The 21570-nt window shown below is 43.0% G+C and overlaps 1 protein-coding gene across 4 annotated transcripts in view; it reads right to left on the reverse strand.

The window, feature by feature from the left end:
• Positions 1 to 21570, reverse strand: part of MYOM2 (myomesin 2) — a 155277-nt gene that overhangs the window by 124520 nt on the left and 9187 nt on the right. For 3 of the 4 annotated variants that reach the window (XM_025206341.1, XM_025206340.1, XM_006025526.2), the window contains exons 3-6: positions 17816 to 17938; positions 14364 to 14502; positions 11571 to 11728; positions 8087 to 8179 (exon numbers count right to left, since the gene is read on the reverse strand). In XM_025206341.1, coding sequence (XP_025062126.1) covers positions 8087 to 8179; positions 11571 to 11728; positions 14364 to 14502; positions 17816 to 17938 — 513 coding nt within the window. Of the gene's footprint in view, positions 1 to 8086; positions 8180 to 11570; positions 11729 to 14363; positions 14503 to 15231; positions 15307 to 17815; positions 17942 to 21570 lie in introns of those variants that run through there. The other variant, XM_025206342.1, reaches the window with a different exon arrangement.

Genomic DNA, 21570 nt, shown 5'->3' on the forward strand with positions numbered 1-21570 from the left:
AAAGTATAAGGAACAAGGCATGAGTAAAGTGATCTACACTTTTTTCACATCATAGACTCAGAAAATTAGGGTTGGAAGGGGCCTCAGGAGGTCATCTAGTCCAACCGCTTCTCAAAGTAGGACCATCCCCAACTAGATTATTCCAGGCAGGGCTTTCTCAAGTCAGACCTTAAAAATCTCCAAGGATGGAGATTCCACCACCTCTCTAGGTGTCCCATTCCAGTGCTACACCACCCTCCTAGTAAGAGAGTTTTCCTTATATCCAACCTAAACTTCCTTTGCTGCAATGTGAGATGATTGCTCCTTGTTCTGTCATCTGTCACCACTGAGAACAGTCTAGCTCTGCTGTGGTGGGCCTAGGCCTGACAATCAGCTAATTGTTGGTCCCTGCCCCAGTCCTACACCAGAACTAGTTTAAGACTCCCAACAGCAGAAACCTGATTCATCCTGCAGATCCAATGGCAGGTGCAGGTCCAGCAACAGGAGCAGCACCCTCTCCCAGGCTTAGTTCCTCATGCCTCTGCCCATGACCAATAGCAAAGACCCAGCTTGTCCTGGTACTTAAGTAAATACAAGTACTATCCTGCTGCTGAGTGTTTTACTCCACAGCACTGCATGTGTAGATGCTGATATGGCTGTCTGTGGCATGAGGGTGCTTCAATGCAGGAGCTGCCTGCCAGCTGTCATGCCCCAGCCAGTCCTTCCACAGCATGCTGAGCCAGCTTGGAGAAGCCCCAGGTTGGCAAGCTGACCCCTCTGGACCCACTCCAGGACTGCTCCAACCTGGTTCAATGAGCTCCCAGGTGCACATTCAAACGGCTTGCCTGGGGCAATAAATTTTGGCACAATATTCACCAAAGTTTATTGCTGTGTGCTAATAGCATGTGTAGATGCTCCCAAGGTGAAAGTTGCATATCACATTGGCTAACTTGTTTTCCATGGATGGCAAAAAGAAGGTGCAAGTAAGATTGGCTTAAAGCTCCTGATATCTTATCTTGGATTTGACTCAGAGATTCAATAATTGGGAGCAAGTTTTGTGCAAAAATTGCTTTCTCTCACCAGTTAAGTAGAACCCTATCAAAAATGATAAGCAAATGATCAGGCTTAGTGAATGTAACCACTCTGGTGAAATGGATAGCTAGGGTGCACAAGGGCTTCAAAGTGGGATCTTCATCAGTTAATTTAATGTTCTTATCAAGAGCAGGTTTCTTAGACTTTACAAAGGTCAGATGAAATGTATATGGCTTACATTTAAAAAGAACAAAATGGGAGTGCAGGAGTATATCTGTCCCAAGGTACTAATAATGTCTGTGAAACTAAAATTGCCCTGAATCCATATTACGTTCTTGAGTGCTAATGTTTGCAAGGGGACCATTATATTGGCAGATACATATGTTTAAAATGCATGCACTCATCCATCTGAGTAGACTAGGTTGCAGCATAGTAGTTAAGAGTAAAATAACATTTTTTGCCTGAATTGGTATGTTCTTCAGCCAACATGAGAGAGAAAAAGCAGAGCATAGCAATTACATATACAGATAAAAATGACCCCTTTGGGGATGAATTCAAACACCCTGATTCTCTCCAGTGCAGCAGCTCTTCCCCATTTCTCTGACATAAAGGGCTGAAAATGGTGGTCCTAAGAGGCAACAGTCTAAGTGAAATGGTTAATATTTTACTACTTTTCAATACTGAGAAAAGAAGAGCAGGAAATAATAACAGTTTTCACCCTACTGCCTTTATTTTGTTTTTAAAGAAGCTTTAAGCTCAAGCATGGAGCAAGGAAAGGCAGAACTAGTGTAAAAGCTCCCCAGTACAGGTGACAGTTCAGGGGTGCACTAAGGGGACTAGATATTAGACAGTGCATAAAGAAGCTCTACCCATGATTCCAGTTTTGTAAACACATGGACTGTGTCTACACAAGATGCTGATTGCACAGTAGCTCGTTACTACTGTGCAGTAGCATTGTGTGGCAGGGAAATATGATACGACGCTACTGCGCAGTAGTAATGAGCTACTGCATAGTCAACATCACCTAAAAGCCATTCAGCAACACTACTGTGCAGTAACTGGAGTTACTGTTAAGTACTTGTTTATACAAAGTACTCAATGACTGTGCAATAATGACTGTAGATCATAACTCATCATCTCCTGGAGATGCAGCCATATAGTATGCTGGAAGAAGGAAGATAACTGCAAAGCCTCCTGCGTCCTGCCTCCTTTGTAGCCTGTGCTACTAATTGCCTCCTCCTAAATGATTACTTTTGTCAGTTTTTCTTCCAAAGTGAACTGAATTGAAGTTTCAAGATCTTTTGTCCTCTTTCAGGGATTCTACTTCAGTGGTGGCGACATTATGGCCCTTGATCAGCTACTTCATCCTTACCTCGTTCCATGGCTCCTAGCTGTTGCAGTTTATATCTGATGGGTGAGGAAACCACCATAGGTCTGAGCCAGTTTCATATATGTGTTGCTATTTACATTAAATAGATCATATATTCACAGTTACTATATTTTTATTCAGGCACTCAATAAAACAAGCCCGATCTCTGTGAGCTGTAGCCAATCATCATATAATTTAAAGTGCTCTATCCCTAATATAGCCTCAGTAGAATCATATCTGGGGTGACTTTTATATATCTAAAATTGGATTTCTTTTTAATTTTTACTACATTTATAAGAAGTTAGGAAATGGGAGCCCTGGTTTAATGCATGAAATTAGTACTGTAGCTAACATTACACAGCATTATGCTCTCATTGACACACCATGTCAGAAATCTGCAGATGCACCCAGAAACCCTCTGCTACTGCAACAAGGGCTGCAACCAGCCATGTGAAAAGAACTTCAGACACCTAACAGAAAGCTAAATAAAGCCCTGCATATGATGCAGTGTGAAACTGCAGCATTCCAGAAGGAGCCCCGCAAAACCAAAATTTCTTCCTTGCTTAGTCAAGTCTCCAACCCCTTCCATTCCTGCCCACCTGTTGATGGAGGGGTTAGAAATCACGTTGCTGAATTAAGTGGATCAACTGTGCTGTGATGTGCTGCAGTATAGCTCATCTGCTTCATTGGGAGAAACACTGGATGGTGCAGGACAAGGGATGATATGATCGCCCCATTTTCCCCACTAGCCAGGCCCATCCCCAGCAGTCTCCAGAGGTAGGTCTGACTGCGTGGAGAAAGCAGGGCTTTTCTCTAACCAGTCAGACCCAAGGCACAAGTGTGCCTGAACACAGATGGTATTTTCCCTGCCCATCTAGACCCATGCCCAATGTCTGGCTGAGCAGGGAACCTCAACATCCCTGCTTATGGAGAAGCACCCAGAGATTCCCTGGGTTGTCTCTTTGTAAGAAGGGAAAGGAGGCAAGTGCTCTAGAGGCTTAAGAGCCCTTCATACCTCAGGACCATCTGCCCAGAGTGCTGGGAGAGTTCAGGCAGCTCAGGTTGCTTGTACTCTTCTGCCACACAGCTAATAGACAGCCACCACAATAAAGGGGTAGAGTCTATTATCATCTTCTGTTACACCACTGATTTTCCTTTCATGTGTCACAACAAAGGGTATCAATGTCATAATTTTTTTATGGCAGCACAAATGAGACTTCAGATGACATCTGTTTCCACCCATAGATACCACTGCCCTTTTTGTTCCCAGAGCCAGGAGCATCACTACAGCTTCAGAGTTCCCAAATGCAAGGTGATGTATATTTGAAGGAATCCTTTGAATTATTCACAACTATTACTGAATGTAAATTAATAGATGTGGAAAGGCTTGGGCACCACTGTAAACAGTTCATCAAAAGTCTGCCTGAGCCTAACAGAAAGAACATCAGTCTAGCATAGTTAAGGCATGCCAGCTGCTATAACCAATTGCATGCAAGAGTGATTTGGCTAAGGTGACCCATTTACTGCTAGGTCAATTGGATCAATGTGGAAAATATTATACTGTCATTATTGGCATTATCTAAATCAGCATTTCTCAAGCTCGTTAAATTAAAGGCATGCCTCCTTGGACTCAAGGCACCCCTCAGAAAATACCAGATCTTACTTTTCACTCCTGGAAAAAAATAGAACAGGTCTTCTGCTGAAAGAACTCAGAAAGAACACAACACGTCTGAATATTTTGGCACTATGGATTCCTATTTGAAAATCTCTTGTTTTGTCTTGTGAATCATGTGTAGATGTTTCCACACTTAACAGTGCCAGTATAGCATGGCACCCAGCAGAATCATTAAAGGGATCTCATGGTATCCCAGTGGGCTGCAGCATCCTGGTTGAGAATCACTGATCTAAATCAACAGTGCACCTTCATCTAGAATACTGTAGTCTGATCAGCCACCTGATCTTAAAAGAATATAGCAGAACTATGTTGTAAGAACAAAGAGGCATCCAATGAAATTGAAGAACAAAATTTTAAACTGTGAAAAGGGAATAATGTTAAATTTGTCTAGGAATCCAAAGCCAGGGATTATCAGGAGATATAATGAAAAAAGATCATCCGAATATTTAGAACATCTACAGTTACATTAGATGGGATAAAAACACAGGGGATACAAAACCCTCATTCTCCTAGGGATGTGTCAGCCACTCATTGATGGGTTTCAGAAGAAATTTCCACAAGGGGTGGAATATGTCAGAGCTGTCCTTTGAAATATTTGGTATTGGCCACTATCAGAGATTGGACCTGGGACTACATGGATCTATAAAATGGCAAATCCTATGTTCCTGAGAACTATGAAATATGTTTTTAGGAGGGGTATAAATTATACTGTGACCTTCAGGGCCATTTACTTTACAGCTCAAGAGAGAACTTGAGCTCATGTTGCTAACTGTGAAAGGTTAGCATAATACCAGTCTCAGCAGCAATCAAGCAACACTATATGAAAAGCCATGTTATGTGAAGGGGAAAATGTAGTAAATTGAGCATAGGATATAATCAAAATATAAGCTAGAGATCTGAAAGTTATCCAAGTTACTGTACAGTTTTATTTTGAATCTAAGGTGGAGAAATGGGCAGATAAAGGTGTGTCCAGTTACAACTTTTAAATGTGAGGTGATGCTCTGGTTTTGGCACCTCAAGAATTTTTCCAGTGGAGCCAAGAAATATTCATAGGAATAAATATCACCCTTGCATCAGAAGGAAAAGTTCACTCCATAAACATCAGAGGAGTGCTGTGAAGACAGCCAACAAATTCCAAGGCCATTTAAAGTGGCCACAGATCAGATGACATGCAGTTCAGCACTTTGGTATGAACAGCTGAGAAGAGCATAGAAGTGGGTAGGTGGGTAATCCTAACTGTTCTACACCCAGAAAAAAAATAACATTTCAGATGGCTAGATCTTTTACATTTTTCTTCATTTGAACAACTGAGCCATAACTTTGCTATTTCCAAATATGAGCTATAAGCAGTACTAGTATTCAAAAGGGATATCAGTATTTCCTGAATGTTGTATTTATCTCATTATGGGGAAGACGAGCACAGTCCATGAACTAATTTTGTACTGAAGTCAATGGTAATAAAAATGCAGCTGATTTTAGCAATGTTAATTCCATAATCTCTATGCATTTGAGTTAGAAATAGTCAGGGACCTGAAGTAGTTATATAATGCCAGAGATGACAAATAACTTTTCAATAAATAAAAGCTTAAAAATTAAGATAGCATTTGGGCATTTCCAATTTGGAAAAAAAAAATGTTAGCAGAGAACAGGAAAAAGCTAAGTGAACACAAGTCTGTGGCTCCCATCAGATGGCTGTTTGGAAGAACATGAGCAAGGCTAAGTGATGCAGGTGCCAGTGGCCAGTGGTGAAGAAAGTGATCGTGGGCATTTGCCTGGGGGTAGGGGCAAAACCATTTAGGTGAGTCAGGTGCACCAAGCACACTCCCAGCTAGGTACCCCCCCACAGTCACCCAAAAAACCACCCTCTGGCATTTACACCTATACCCATCCCTGCTGGCAGCTATGCACTGGCAGCACAAAAGGCATTCAAAAGCCTTCACACTCACCCACACATTATTCACTGGTATCCACATACATGCAAACAACCATCCCCTGGCACCAAATAAGGCACCAACATACCTCCCCCAGAGGCCACCCACTGGTATTCAATCACCTAAACATCACTCATTTGCAACCACCCCTATTAGGTAGTGAATAGTTTTTCCATTCTCACAGCTGCAAGAGAGGTTTGTAGAATACGAAATCTATCTGCTTCTCTCGGCTTCCTTCCCTGATCCCCAAAGAGCAAGAACAAATGGAATGGGCCAGCCATGATCTGCTCCCTAGAGAGGATGCCAACAAGCTGAATGCTAAAGAGAGGGTAGAAGGCCATAAGGTTCTCCACATAAAGGTGAAGAAGAACCCAGTATAGATTAGTGAAGGCTCCCGGATAAAAATAAATCTCTCCTTCCTCACTAAAGCCAAAACGAAGAAATAGCATTGTTTTTTCCCAGCTCTTTCTACACAAACAAATGTTGGGTAGGGAAAAAGAAGCTGGGCTTCAGTAATTCTCAAGAGAGCTAGACCCAGGAGTGCCTGCATGAAGCAGAATAATGATGCACTATTGTTTCCTGAATGTTGCCTGGCTTGTCTAAGTGCTGCTGCTTCTGACAGCTGGAGACAAACTTGGAAGCTGAATATTTGGCCAGCAAAATGTTAGCTGCAAGCACTCCAGCTCCTTGAACGTTTTCATCTGCCCCTACTATACACTTTTTTCTGGCTTGACACTATTGAATTGCAGTTCTTCACTCTTTATTTTGTAACCAAATCATACTTCCTATGTACAATACAAAGGCATAACTGTAACCAGTACTGTATCCTAGGCAGAGCTGTACCCCTTCCCCCTTACACCTTGCACCTTCCCTGCTCCAGTGCCAGCTCTGGCTCTGGCAATGGAAAGGACAAAGCAGCTACAGCAGCTCAGGAGCAGCAGCCAGTGGTTTGCTGCTGCTGAGGGAGACATCACCTCCTCACCCCTCTTATTTGCTGTTGTCATGTGTTCTGAGTAGCCAAAAATCACTGGTTTTCAGTGACAAAAAATGGGCTGGGGTGGCATGGGCACTAAAGCACACAGTTAACAGCCTGAAGTTTGCAAGTTTAAAGACCATAGCAGAGGTGTTCATGGAGCAGTCCATCAGAGTCTAACAAATCTTCAAATTCTGCTAAATATCTTGTCACAAGGACACACAAAAGGAAAGTGACAAAAAGAGGCTGACATCTCTCCCAGCTGCAGCAAACTTCCAGCTACTGGTGATACTGCTCTGTCCTCTCTGCTGCTGGAGCTGGAGGAGGGAGAGTGCAGAATGTAATGGGAAGCTAGGAAGGAGGAGGGGGTGGGAATAGAGGAGGAGCTGCCCCCTTAGCTTCTTTCCAGCACCTGCTAGCAGAGCCCAGGGCATGGGTCCCACTCACTCACCCATATACTACTGATAACATATAATACTGAAACCACATATCCCATCTAAGGGTTAACTTAACTTCAAGAAAAGTTGTTGTTTTCTCCAAAAAACGTCCTATGTCATGACCATAACATTTCCATGCAAAACATAAATGGTAAAAATTGGATAAAATGTATCTTTTGGAATTTACAACGTTTTAAAAGAAACTACCAGAATCTCCCAACCCTAGTTATAAGAAGAGGAATAAAGATCTGAAGCTAATTTGAACAGAGCTAGTGTATACCAGAGCCAGACAGTGAGATCTGAATGTCCTAGTGATGACCTGCTGAGCTTTTCTAACCTTTGAGACCTGAACCAAAAGTTCAGCCATGACGGAACGGACCATTAATGATGAGGAAGCAGTTCCACTCACTGGCATGTGGATTCAAACTTCAAACAGAAGCTTCCAAAAGCCAAAATATTGTGTTTCTGCTTACTTGTCTCCAGCCTTTCTTCATCTTGTTAGCAATAGAAATTATGTGATAGAAATAGCTTTGAGCATCCAATGTTCCCTGCAAAAGTAGCAGCTGAGCAGAAGTTCTGTGCTGTGTTTTATGACTGCCTTGCAGTACATTATGTACATCTCAAATGTACCTGAAGTAAATGGTTTCTGTTAAAAGTCCTAATATTCTTTTGTTCACCAAAGTAATCTACCTGTTTATCTCCAGCACATGCACTCCATATTTGCTTTCAATTCTGTACTTTCCAGGTTCACTTGCAGGAGTAATCAATGCCTCGTTTTTATACCTAAAGTTCAGAAGAAAAATAAGTTGCAGTTACTAAAAACTGTCATACAAATTAGTGTACTGTAATTTATTGATAATAGTGTTCTCTCTTTGTACAGTATACATGGATAAATATAAAGGCATACATACAAGTTTGCCTGTATTTGGTCATTCAGGAGAGAGAGGGGAAATCCTACTACTTGCCCAAGACTCCTCCCCATAGCAGATGAGTGGAAATTACACAGAAACAAGATGGTGGGTACTGAATCTCCCAGCATACCAGCTGGTAGAAATGAACATGAACAAAAGGCAATACAATAAGCTTCATCTTCATCAAGTCTCCAATAAATTGCTTCATCTTAAAGGAAATAAAAGAGCAATATAGGAGCAGGGGCTGTCCAAGACAGTTATTTTCCAGAGCTGCTCCTAGGATACAATACAAGCTTTTCTCAGGAATGAGCTTTACAATTCAGTCTACACCACTGCAATCTCACTGCTATCTGAATATTTATGCTGCACTTAAAAATAACATATGAAGTTACAGGGGTATAGGTTGTAGCCGTGTTGGTCTAAGGACATAGGCAGACAAGGTTCTCTGGGTGAATCTGATATCTTTTGTTAGACCAACTTAAATAGCTGGGGGGAAAAATTAGGCAATCTTTTGGGTTTAAAAACCCTTTGTCAGGCTGACGAAGTCTCTGCAGTTGGTGTGTGCTCTTCCTGGATGGAATGACAAGTAAAGAAGCCAGAGGCTGAGCTGGTATGCATACAAGACAGGCAGTCAGTGAAGATGTAAATTGAGAAGTCAGTAGGTGAGAGACAGGTTGGGTAGGGGGAGAGAAGGGGGATGAATGGTGGAGAGGTACCTGGGGAGTCAGTTGTCAGGCAGGTTATAATGTGTCATAAATCCAATGTCTATATTTAGTCTGTGATTTTTAGTATCCAGGAGGTTGATGAAGTGGAGTTCATAGGCTCATCTCTGGGAAGTGTTGTGTAAGTTTCCCTTGAGGATCAGGACTGAGAGATTGTAGAGTGGTTTTCTTGTGAGAAATGTGCCCCCACCAGTAATTGGGTATTTCTGTCTTTGATAGATTTCCGGTGTGCGTTCATTCTGGTGCGCACTTGTTGTTTGGTCTCTCCTTCGTATTTTTCATTGGGACATTTGGTGCATTGGATGAGATATATTACATTTCTGGAGGTGCAGCTGTAAGATCTGGGAATGCTGATGGCTCTGTTGTGGGGTGTAGTAATAGTGGGGGTGGTGGAGATGTGTTGGCAGGTTTTGCATTTCTTGTCATGGCACGGTCTGGATCTATTCCGTGTGTTCTGGGACTAAGGAAGTTTGCTTCTGGTGATGAGGTTAGTGAGGTTTGGTGCTTGTTTGAAGGCTGGGATGGGTGGTTCTGGGAAGAACTCTTTAAGACTAGGGTCTCTTTCTAGTATGGACTGCAATGGTTTGAGGATTTTCCATATGGGTTTGAGGGAGGGGTGATATGTCATAACCAGAAGTGTGCGATTTTGGAGGGTGGGGGGGGTTACTGCAGCAATTCTTCATGTGGTATCCGGGTGGCTCTTTCAAACATGCGATCTATCTCTCTGGAGGAGTGTCCTTGTTGGGTGAAAGCCTTTTTAAGATTGGTGGTGTTCTCAGTGCAAATTCAGTGGGATCTGAGGGCTTGGATATATATCACAGCTTTTTGGGGTGTTTAGGGTGTTTTTTGATGTGTTTAAATGTGTGTGTTTTGTCAGCCTGATGAAGGGTTTTTAAATGTGAAAACTTAACATTTTTTTCCAACTATTTCAGTTGGTCTAATAAAAGATATCAGATTCACCCAAAGAACCTTGTCTACATATGAAGTTATGAACCATAACCTGTTTTCCCATGTAAACTAAAGTTGGACATGTAACCAAAATACAGAAAACTATACACACAGCTTATTCCTGATCATTACCACCATGTGCCAATGAAAAGTACAGAATAAAGATGAAGAGGGCTGGGAAGGTAAGTTGAGTACAGAGAAACTATTGACCTGTTTTATATCTCACAACTATTTTTTCATCTTGATGAGGGCAACTATACATATGCTGGCACAAATAAAATCTAAAGCAGGCTCTGTTAGCATAACCTGAGGGTAAAATTCTACTCCCGTAGACATACAGGAGCACTTTATGAACCTGGGGAAGAGTTTTGTAGGTGACCTCAATGTGCTGTTTGATCCAGGGAGCTGCTAGTGACTGGTAATCCCCTCTATAAGAGCAGCCCTAAAGCTACTCTAACTCCTTATAAAATAGTGGCCAAGACTACCTGAAAGTTTGATCTTCTAAACTCATTCCCTATCCTGACATGATCTGTAGATGCATCCAGACCACAATGAAATACCCTTATACTGGGAAGGGAGAGACAGGAAGAAGCATGAAGGTCTGGAACAGGTCTGGTATACCAACCCTAATGTCTGCTCCTGTTTTGTCATTGCTATAGAAGTCCTCAGCTTCTTTCTCAAATAACATAATTCTCCCTTTCCGTTAGACTGCAAAATGAAGCTGGAAGCAAAGCTCTGGTCCCACATTTCCACTTCAAATAAAGTTAAGGGATAATATTTTACAAGTAAGGTAGAGATATTTTTTTATCTGCTACATTTCCTACATTAAATACAAGCATTTGAGGTGTACTAATGATTGTATAATCAAGGATAACATCTTTATTATTCTAAATTAACTTGACTCTACTTTTCAATACACAGCCTTCTAGAGCAGAAGAGAGACTTCAAATATCTTCTTTTGATGACAAGAAGCATTTGCCTAATGCACCCGAATGCACATTTCAAATTGTAGTGTTGAATAAAAGGATCCTGAGATTTTCATAAAGATTTGCTTTTTACCAGGATTTCTGTCTCATTCAAAGAGGTCTAAGAATATGCTTCAGGCTATAATGCTTTGATGATAAACTTCACAGATTAAATTATCTATCAGTTACACCACTGGAATCCCTTTATTTTCAGTGTAGTTGTAACTCATTCAATTGATAGGCAAATTTACTCCCACAACATCAGGTTTGGTTAATCTCACTTACTTTCCACTATTTAACTACTATGTACTGCTGTCTGGAATAAAACATCAAAACATTTATCATTAACAAAACTCAATCTATGTTATCATTTATTTATCAGTTAAATCAAAATGTATTACTGAGTCCTCTTATAGTTTGCATTTTGAAATATTAATGTACTTATTATGCTACGTGTATCTGTTATACAAATTTTGTACTTCTGTTCCTCTCACTACAGCATCAACAGTTACTATCTAACATGTCTATGAGGATTATGAAGGTTTTTGAAGTGTATGTGGCACTTAGAAGTCATGTCATAGCTAATTTACCACCACTTTTAGAGAACTAAAAAGGCCCAGATACTTACCATTGTACGACAGGAGTAGGAAATCCTTGTACAGTGAAACAAAGACTCACAGACATCTTTTCCCAAACTGTGTGAGACCGCAGGCGCACCAAAATTTCAGGAGCTCGACTTATACTTTCTTCAACAGCATACCTTTCCAAGGCCATCCTTTCTTCCAGCTGTTACACAGGTCAGAAGTAAAAAGTGATGAGAAGGAGCCGAATCAAACACTAGAGTCATCTGGAGTCAGACTCTATGAACAAAAACTAAGGGCCTTGTTACACATTAATTTTAAACAGCTCCTGGAGTTCTTAACACCTGGATTGTCCACACATTAACACATGAAATTGGTTTTAGGCACTCTTTAGGTGGCTTAAAGTTATGCTACTCCAAGGCAAGTTTATCTCTCATCTGTGTTACCAAGCTTGTGTTTCAATAATGTATGGACACTCCCCAGAAATAAGCCACCCAAGTTGCAGCCCTTCAGCATCCCAGGATGCAGTACCCTTCCAGCCTTCCCTCTAAGCTGCGCGCGTGCATGGCCACGCGCAATAAAAAATCATGCTATGCAATAACTTTTTAATGCTGCGTACACAGTGGCATACCAACGGGAAGGGGCAGTAAGGGGCCATGGCCCCCAGGTGCTGGACTGGGGGGATGCCCAGTGCTGTAGCAAGGGGGTGCCACCACTGCTGGCTTTCCATCCAGCTGCTCGCCACCTGCCCCTATCCAGCCACAGGCTGCTGCAGGAGCAGGGAGGGGCGGGCACACTGAGATACCCACGCACTCCCAGCCAGGATTGCTCACGGATCGCTAAACCTCAGAGGGAACATTTTATCCCTCTCCCATCCTCCTGTCCTGTGTGGGCAAACTTTACACCCCCAGAACTCTACTGCCCAGGGGCCGGTTCTGGCACCAAGCTAACTCTGCCTCCCACCTCCAGAGGTGTGACCTTCCCACCCTCATGTATGCAACCCCATGCAAACAGCCTGCAGAGCACATACCAGCTAGTCAGGTCACAGGGCACAGACAGGTCCAGGAATGGAGTCTAGGGTGGGTGGTGGGAAACAAGGTAGGGGGCTGGAATAGGTCCCCATGAGCTGGGACTTCCTCCCCAGGGCAGGGGCAGTAGCTCCCCCAAAAGTGCCTTCTCTCATTGCTCCCACCTTCCACCCACCTCAGAAAGTATGACCAGTACCCCCTGCACCCCAATCCCACATTCCAATTTATTCTTTAATTTACTCTTTATTTTATTTTTTTTTCTTTTATTTTATCCTTCAGTGGCTTACTTCTCTCATCTCACCACCCTTCCTCCAACCCAGTTCCTTTCCACCTCCTATTTTACTACCCACCTCCATCCTATTAAACTCTCTGCCTCCCAGTCAATGTTCCTGCCCCACCCCCTCTCCCAGCACCACTTATCTCTCACATGCCCCAACCTAGAAAAGGAATAGAAGCCTATCCTGGCTCGCCGACCCTGTAATGGAAAGTCACTGGTGTAGCTCTTAGTTAGGCCTCTGCTTGCTATGCCTCTAGTGGCAAGTCACAGCTGTGCAGGTGGGGAACAGTCAGAGAAGGTTTTTAGCCTTAAAGTGTGACTGCTCCAAACTAAAGCTAGTACTATCATGGATCAACATTTGAGCATCTTGATGTTTCATAGTTTCATAGTTTTAGGGTCGGAAGGGACCTAATAGATCTTCTAGCCCGACCCCCCGCCAGGGCGGGAGAACAACAAAAAACCCTAAAAACAAAAACGGGACTCAAATGAGTCCAGCCAGGTAGGCATCCAGCCTCTTCTTAAAGACCCCCAGGGTAGGGGCCAGCACCACCTCCCTTGGAAGTTGGTTCCAGCTCCTAGCCGCCCTAACTGTGAAGTAGTTTTTTCGGATGTCCAATCTGTACCTCCTCTCCATCAACTTGTGCCCATTACTCCTTGTTATGCCAGCGGGGGCTAGGGGAAACAGCGTCTCCCCCAAACCCTTCTGGTTCCCCCTAGTGAGTTTATAGACGGTCACCAGGTCCCCCCTCAGCCTTCTCTTGTGGAGGCTGAATAGGTTCAGGTCCCGCAGTCTCTCACTGTAGGGTCTGCCCTGTTGTCCCCGGATCATGCGGGTGGCCCTCCTCTGGACCCTCTCCATGTTGTCCACATCCCTCCTGAAATGGGGCGCACAGAACTGGACACAATACTCCAGCTGCGGCCTGACCAGCGTCGCATAGAGGGGGAGGATCACCTCCCTGGCTCTACTCGAGATGCACCTGTGGATGCACGACAAGGTCCAGTTAGCCCTGCCAACCATGACCTCGCGTTGTCGGCCCATGTTCATCTTGGAGTCAATAATGACACCAAGATCCCTTTCCGCCTCCGTGCTCTCAAGTAGGGAGTTCCCCATCGTATAAGTGTGCTGCTGGTTCCTACTACCCAAGTGCAGCACCCTGCACTTGTCCGTATTGAAACACATCCTGTTCCTGTTTGCCCACCCCTGTAACCTATCCAGATCCTTCTGCAATCTCTCTCTCCCTGCTAGCGTGCTCACCTCCCCCCAAATTTTGGTGTCATCAGCGAATTTAAACAGGTTGCTTTCCACCCCAGCATCAAGATCGCTGATGAAGAAATTGAACAGCGCAGGCCCCAGGACCGAGCCCTGGGGGACTCCACTACCCACCTCCCCCCAACATGTTTCACATGTTACATGTGAAACATGTAACAAGGCCCTAAGAAACACTAGCTACTGTTGCATTAGAAGTATGGTTCCAAAGCACAGATTAATTTACAGTTTTGTTTTGAGAGGAAATAAAAATGTTCTGTTACAATACCATTCTTTGTATAGTAAGTCTATCCAGCTGTTCTCTAGCAAGGTGCCTGGCAGAATGAATCTCATCTTGCAAATAAGATAACTCAGTGGCAAACCGGGTTCGTTTCTCCTCACTTGTCTGAGACCTGTGCTCAAGAGCTCTATGTGATAGAAAAGAAATTTCATAATTTTAACCCAGCATCAAAGCTTTAATGTTGTCACTAATAGACAAATAAGAGCAGCTGAAGCCCCATTAGCTGCATTCCAGAGTTCCTGGTTATGTAAACTATTACCTTGCTCACAAGTTATCACAACAAACATCTTATGAACTGCAAATGAATGAGTATTCTGGTTCCTTTCTCTTCACTGTGAATTTAGAGGGCCGATGTTATGCTAATATTAACTGGTATAAATTGACTTTCCTATGAATTCAGTGGAGTTATCTTGATATACTTCAGCTGAGAAAGTGGCCCAAAGATTCTACAAATAGAACTGAATTGTGAGAACATACCAGACAGAAATCAAACATTAAGGCTGCTTACAGACATAGGGGAAAAATGGCGCTTTACTTTAAACTTGGCACACTCCTGCACTGAGCCCAGGGCATGCCAAAAAGAGGCATTGTGTTATTTGGACCTGGCTTTCCCAGCATCTTTATAGATTGGGCGCTTTACTGGGGCTTTTTTGGCACTTTTCTCTAACAGCTGATTGCATCAGCTGTTAGAGAAAAGTGCCAAAAAGCCATGCTGAAGCACCCAATCTATACAGATGCTACAGAGCCTGGTAAAAGTAACATGATGCTGCTTCGAATAAAGCACTTTTTTTTTCCCATGCCTGTCAATGCCCAAAATTGCTAATGACTAATTAGTCTCTTTCTTTGGTTTTTTTACCTTTTGGGTTTGTGTATTATAGGTTTTCCTTTTCTTTCCTTGTTTGCTTGATTGGTTTTCTTCATTATCTATATTCTACATTTTTGTAGATGTTAAGAAAAATCAATATGTTATTCTAACAATTGGAGGTAAAATCCTGAATCCACCACCCTATTCAAATATCAAGTGGAACAAATGGAGTTGAGTCCTCCAAAACCTGAAATGATCCAGTTGTGGAACTGGGATAGCACCCATCACAGATAAAGTTTGACAAACCCCTACATGTGATAATGCTGCTTTCAGATAGAAGGCTGGAAGTAAACACCAGCAGAGCTAAATACACCTGAGAAAATTATGCCTTTGTGATTGACAGTGAGCAGCCATAGGGAACCATGTGTAGGCAATGGTTCTCTCTGGGTGTATGTACACATGGTTATTTAATGTGGATTAGCCCAATTTAAGCCTCATTAGGGGTGCATGCCTACATGTACACACCCTTAATGCAGTTTAAAATGGTGATTTTAGGCTATGTGAGCCTAAATTTGATATCTGCCCAAACCAAGTATCAAATTTAAACAGGATGAGTTAATGCAGATTAACAAATGTGTGAAAATGTTAGTCTGCATTAGCACAGGGAACTTCATCCTGGGTCTGCCCAGCCACTAGGGGCCTGGCCAGAGCCCAGCACCAGTTCTCCTGCCTGGGTGCCTCTCCTCCCTCAGGGCTGGGCTGCTGTATAGTATGCCATTTGTAAGCAAGTTTTTTATTGTTGGTGGGTAGGAAAGATGGTGGAGAAGCACTGTTTGTTGTCAGGGGGATGGATAGGGTGGGTGTTGTAAGCATAATGGGTTTTTTTTTGTTTCAACCATGTGTGTGTCCTGAGAGTGGTGCTGGGGGTGGGCAGGGGGTAGGGAGTGTGTAAGAAGCGGCACAGGTGGGCTGGAGAAGGGAGTGCAGGAGGAGGGGGTGAGCCAGGGTCTCCAGCAGCTGGTGCCCTGGCCCCTACTGGCAGGTGCGTGACTCTCCTGTGGCTTGGGTGGGGGTGCTTGCTGGGACCAGCAGGGCCAGCACTGTGGCCAGTGTGCACTGGTCGTCACTGGCAGGGGCTGGGCTGGAACAGCAGGGTGCTGGGCATCACTGACAGGGGCAAGAGTAGCCCTGGCACAGGGAGGCAGGGTGAGCAAAGTAAGGAGCTGCTGAATGCTGCCTGGTGCTGGGCACACAACTTCTAGGCTGGGAAGGGGCTGGCCAGGGATGAGAGGGTGGGGGGTGCTTTCAAGATGGATGCCAAATGCTGGCAGCTAGCTCTGGCTTCAGCATAGCTGCCAAGTACTGGCAGCTGTGTGTCCAGAGGCTGGAGCTCCCCCCGGTGGCCAGAGGGGCACATGGAAAGGCTGAAGCAATTTGGGACTAAAGTTAATCCAAAATCCTACCACGTGTAGATACCTGCCAAAACCCGCTTAATCCACATTAGTTCAATACGCATTAAATGTAAGCCCACTTAAATTCATGTGTAGACACTCCCTGTCTGTTTCCACTAGAATGATTTAAGGAAAACTCCATTAGGTAATCTGCACAAACCTTCTAACGGAATATGTCCCATTTTGTGAGTCACACCATAGAACAGGTTGACCATTAGGTAATCAGCCCAATGTCAACTGAAGCCATTAAACACTGGGATTTTTTCAGTTGACATTAGATTGGGCCCTAATTTATGTGCTATTTTAAAGCTATTTTACCATTTTTACATGTTCTGTATCTATATAAATAAAAAGGATTGTGGCATAATAAAAAAAGTACCTGTTAGTTTAGCTCCAAAAGAAAAGAAGAATATGTTCTTATCTCTGGAACTTTTATGTCATACAACATCTATGTCTCTGGTATAGTTACTGTACAGTATGTCAGGGTACATTGCAGATACTCAAATTAACAAAACAGGAATATAGTTGTCAGCACATTTATTAAAGGAGTTCATTTCAGTGCTGTAACTGAGATGAGACAGTAAGCCCCCTTGATAGATGGGATGTTATGGAGAGAATTTTAGTACAGTTAAGTTGGCCCAAAGACATCATTTTAGTATTCAGTAGGAATATAATATACTTGATCTAAAAAAGTATTAAATTCAAGTATACTCCAATTTATTCTGGTTATATGTTTGTCCTTTTTTCCACACAATCAACCTAGAGAAAAACTTAGACATGAAGATATATGAAATATGAGACTTAAAAGATACTCAACACGTTGGTATTCCAGTCATGGCAGATTAATGTTGAACATAACATCATGGATGGCTTTTAGATAGCTCTGCTACTGACTCTTTCCATCTTTCACAGTTTCCTCAGTAGTTTTCTTCCAAGATCAGCTGATTTGTACCAACAGCCCTTACTAAAATGCCCTTCTGCTTTCTAATAACATTAGCATGTTTAGTGATACATACAACAATAAACTCTTAAAGTAAATACTTTATTCCACTGAAGTCAATGGAAATGTTACCATCAATTTCACTGTAGTTAGTATTTCTCCCTGAAGATTATACTGACAAAAAAGTTTATTGCACAGGGCTGGAGTCATTAAAAGTATCTGAAGGGATTAGCAAAAATGTTACCTCTTTCTGGTTTCTTGTCTCTCTTCTTCATCTGCAGTACGTGCCCTCCTCGCACAGAGTACGCATGTAGTTTTTCCTGTACTAGCAGATGACTGAAAATAAGATGCTTGTCTAGAAGCCGCCCTTTAAATATAAAATAAATAACTATCAACTTGTTCTACTGATAAAAGATGGAATTATAAAACCAAAGAAATTACTTTCAATGAGGTGAATGACACAACTACAAAGTGCTTTATGAGAAATATTTAGGTTTAACTTGAAATCTCACATACTGTCTCCTTAAGAGTCTAATGGTGAATGGTACTATCTCAGTGGAGACTGTTTTCCTTTTTTTAAATTTCAGTGTATTTATCAACTGTACCCATATATGCCATATCTCTACTTATTTAGCACAATGTAATAATTAAGAAACAATCAGCAAACTTTTAGGGCCACCGCTACAGAACACATGAGAGACCACACTGTAACCCCCAGGTCCTTTTTCTGCAAAAAAGGACCTGGGGGGTTACAGTGGAAAATAATATGCCTATGAGTCAGCAGTGTGCCCCTGTTGCCAAGAAGGCTAACAGCATACTGGACTGCATTGGTAAGAGTGATGCAGGCAGACTGAGGGAAGTAATTATTCTTCTCTATTATGCACTGGTGAGGACACACCTCGAGTACTGTGTCTTGGGTCCCCCACTATAGAAAGGACATGGATAAGTTGGAGAAAGTCCCGTGAAGAGTAACAAAAATGGTGAAGGGGCTGGGGCACATGGCTTATAAGGAGAGGCTGAGGGAACTGGGCTTATTTAGTCTTCAGGAGAGAAGACTGAGAGGGGATTTGATAGCAGCCTTTAACTACCTGAAGAGTGGTTCAAAAGAGCATGGAGCTAGACTGTTCTCAGTGATGGCAGATGACAGAACAAGAAGCAATCATCTCAAGTTGCAGCAAGGGAGGTTTAGGTTGGATATTAGGAAAATCTTTCTCACTAGGAAGGTGGTGAAGCACTGAAACAAGTTACCTAGAGAGGTGGTGGAAACTCCATCCAGCTTGACAAAGCCCTGGCTGGAATGATCCAATTGGGGCTGGTCCTGCTTTCAGAGGGTTGGACTAAATGACCTCCTGAGGTCCCTTCCAACCCGAATTTTTTATGATTCTATGATAAAGATCTCCAAAAGTATCTTCCCACCTCCACATGTCACCCTTATAATCCTTCACTTGACCTCAGTAAACTGTCTTCCCCCCAAAAAGGGTTGGGCCAAAAAGTAGGTCTTGTGGCATATGCTGAAGGCCATCAAATAAAGTTCTGATAGCCAAAGAGAAATAAACTTAATGCAAAATCCTTGGCTCTGGAATATGAGCACTCCTCCATTACCCCATTCCCATTTATACAAGGAGGGAACAAACAACTAAAATATCTTATTGTATAAACAGATGAAAAGTTATATCATATTAAAAGGGAGTGGGGATCTGTTGCAAATGAAGTTAATACTTTCTAACTGTTTTGTATTTCAGCTTTATGATACCTAAAACTAGAAGGGGGTTCCTCAGAAATTCAATCACTTGTCCAGTGGGTCCACACATTTCTCACACACCATGAGAAAGAAAAATCACACTCAGGAGAAAGGAGGGAAAAAGCCCTACAACTTGCCAAATGTAAAAAAAACAGGGGAGAGAAGAACTGGCAATGCTCTGCCACCTCTGCAAGGAAATTCCTGACATTAATATGTGCTCAGATTGTCCTAGGAGAGGACTGTGTTCTCTGCTATAGAAAAAAAGGGGGAGTGAGGGTAGGGGAGGAATCCACAGTAAGCTGACCTGGGGAAAATCTTTCTTCCTGACCCAAAATAAGATGAAAGGTTTGACTCTGAGTAGATGCCCAAGACCCTCCCACCACATTTCTGGGCAGCTTCCAGATACTAGTAAGAGCACTAGTATACCCCAGCCAAACTTCCACTTCTAAGTTGGGCCAAAATCCAATACTTCAGATAGGGAAATAATAATAATAATAATAATAAACAACAGAAGCCAAAAAAAGTATACTTCCTGACCCATGTAGGTGACCAGCAGCTTACCAGATATTGCCAATATGGAAATAAAGTTTCCTGTCAATCCCATAATGGAGGCACCAAATTCTTGAATTTATATATCACATGCTTTGGGTATTGCTCCATCCCTAGCCTCTTCTGTAAACCTGTCAAGCTCCATACTAATGCAATTTGAGTCATTTACTCCCATTACTTTGTGCAAAGACCATTCCAAAACTTCATTTCTCTGATCCTGATAAAAGGATAAAATTATGTTCTAATTTCTTAAAAGAACAAGCCCTGTGTGTCTAAGGGCTCAGCATGATCTCTAAAATCAGCCATTAGCAACCACTTACCAGTATCATCAGCAGGGATCCTGGCTGTCTCCGTTAAAAAGTCCCTAATTTGGGGGTTAAAACAATAACCCAAAATCCTCATTTTTCCATGATCAAAATGAAACAACAATATATATGTATTTATGTATTAGTGTCGTCTCATTTTAATGATGAAAAATATGGATTTTGGGTTACATTTTTTAGCCCGAAAATTGGGGATATTTTTTATCATAGAAAACCAGGATCCCTGATCATCAGTGAACTAATTTAACTTGGCAAAAACACATGGTTGTTCTCAGTAGTTGCACCTCAGTTTTGGAACTCACATCCCTACAGGTCTGCAAGAGCCTGCAGCCTGAACATCTCCTAAAAATGCTTTAAGACCTTCCTATCTGAGCAGATCTTCAGCAAGCCAAGTTAGGCTGGCATACTTGTTAAGGAGATTTTGTTTCATATTCTTAGTTTCATAGTTTCATAGTTCGTAGGGTCAGAAGGGACCTGAGCAGATCATCAAATCCAACTCCCTGCCATGGGCTAGGTGATTATCTAGCCTCCTTTTGAAGACCCCCAGGGTAGGAGCCAGCATCACTTCTCTTGGAAGTTAGTTCCGGATCCCAGCCACCCTGATTGTGAAGTAGTGCTTCCTGATGTCCAGCCTGAACCTACTCTCAGTCAACTTATGGCTGTTATTCCTAGTTTCTCCTGGTAGTGCTCGGGGGAACAGGGTCTCTCCCGTTCCCCACTGGTCCCCCTTGGTAAATTTACAGATAGCCACCAGATCCCCTCTCAGCCTTCTCTTGAGAAGGCTGTACAGGTTCAGGTCCTGTAGCCTCTCTTCGTAGGGTCTGCCCTGCTGCCACCCAATCATGCAAGTGGTCCTCCTTTGGACCCCCTTGATGCTGTCCACATCCCTCTGGAAGTGCGGTGCCCAGAACTGGATGCAGTACTCCAACTGCAGCCTGACCAATGTCACATAGAGGGGAAGGATCACCTCCTTGGACTTGCTCGCAATGCATCTGTGGATGCATGACAAGGTGCGGTTTGCCCTAATGACCATGACCTCATGTTGGTGGCCCACGTTCATCTTGGAATCAGTAATGACTCCAAGGTCCTTTTCTCTCTGTGCTGATAAGAAGGGAGTCCCCCAGCCTGTAGGTATGCTGCTGGTTCTTCCTCCCCAGGTGCAGCACCTTGCACTTGTCAGTATTGAAACCCATCCTGTTCTCATCTGCCCACTCTTATAACCTGTCCAGGTCTAGTTGTAGCTGTCCCTCCCTCTAACATGCCCACTTCTCCCCACATCTTAGCATCATCCATGAACTTGAACAAGGTGCTTTTCACCCCCTCGTCCAAGTTGCTGATGAAGATGTTGAACAGTCCAGGCCCGAGGACTGAGCCCTGGGGAACCCC

The sequence above is a fragment of the Alligator sinensis genome, unplaced genomic scaffold, assembly GCF_000455745.1.
Source record: "Alligator sinensis unplaced genomic scaffold, ASM45574v1 scaffold52_1, whole genome shotgun sequence".
NCBI lineage: Eukaryota > Metazoa > Chordata > Crocodylia > Alligatoridae > Alligator > Alligator sinensis.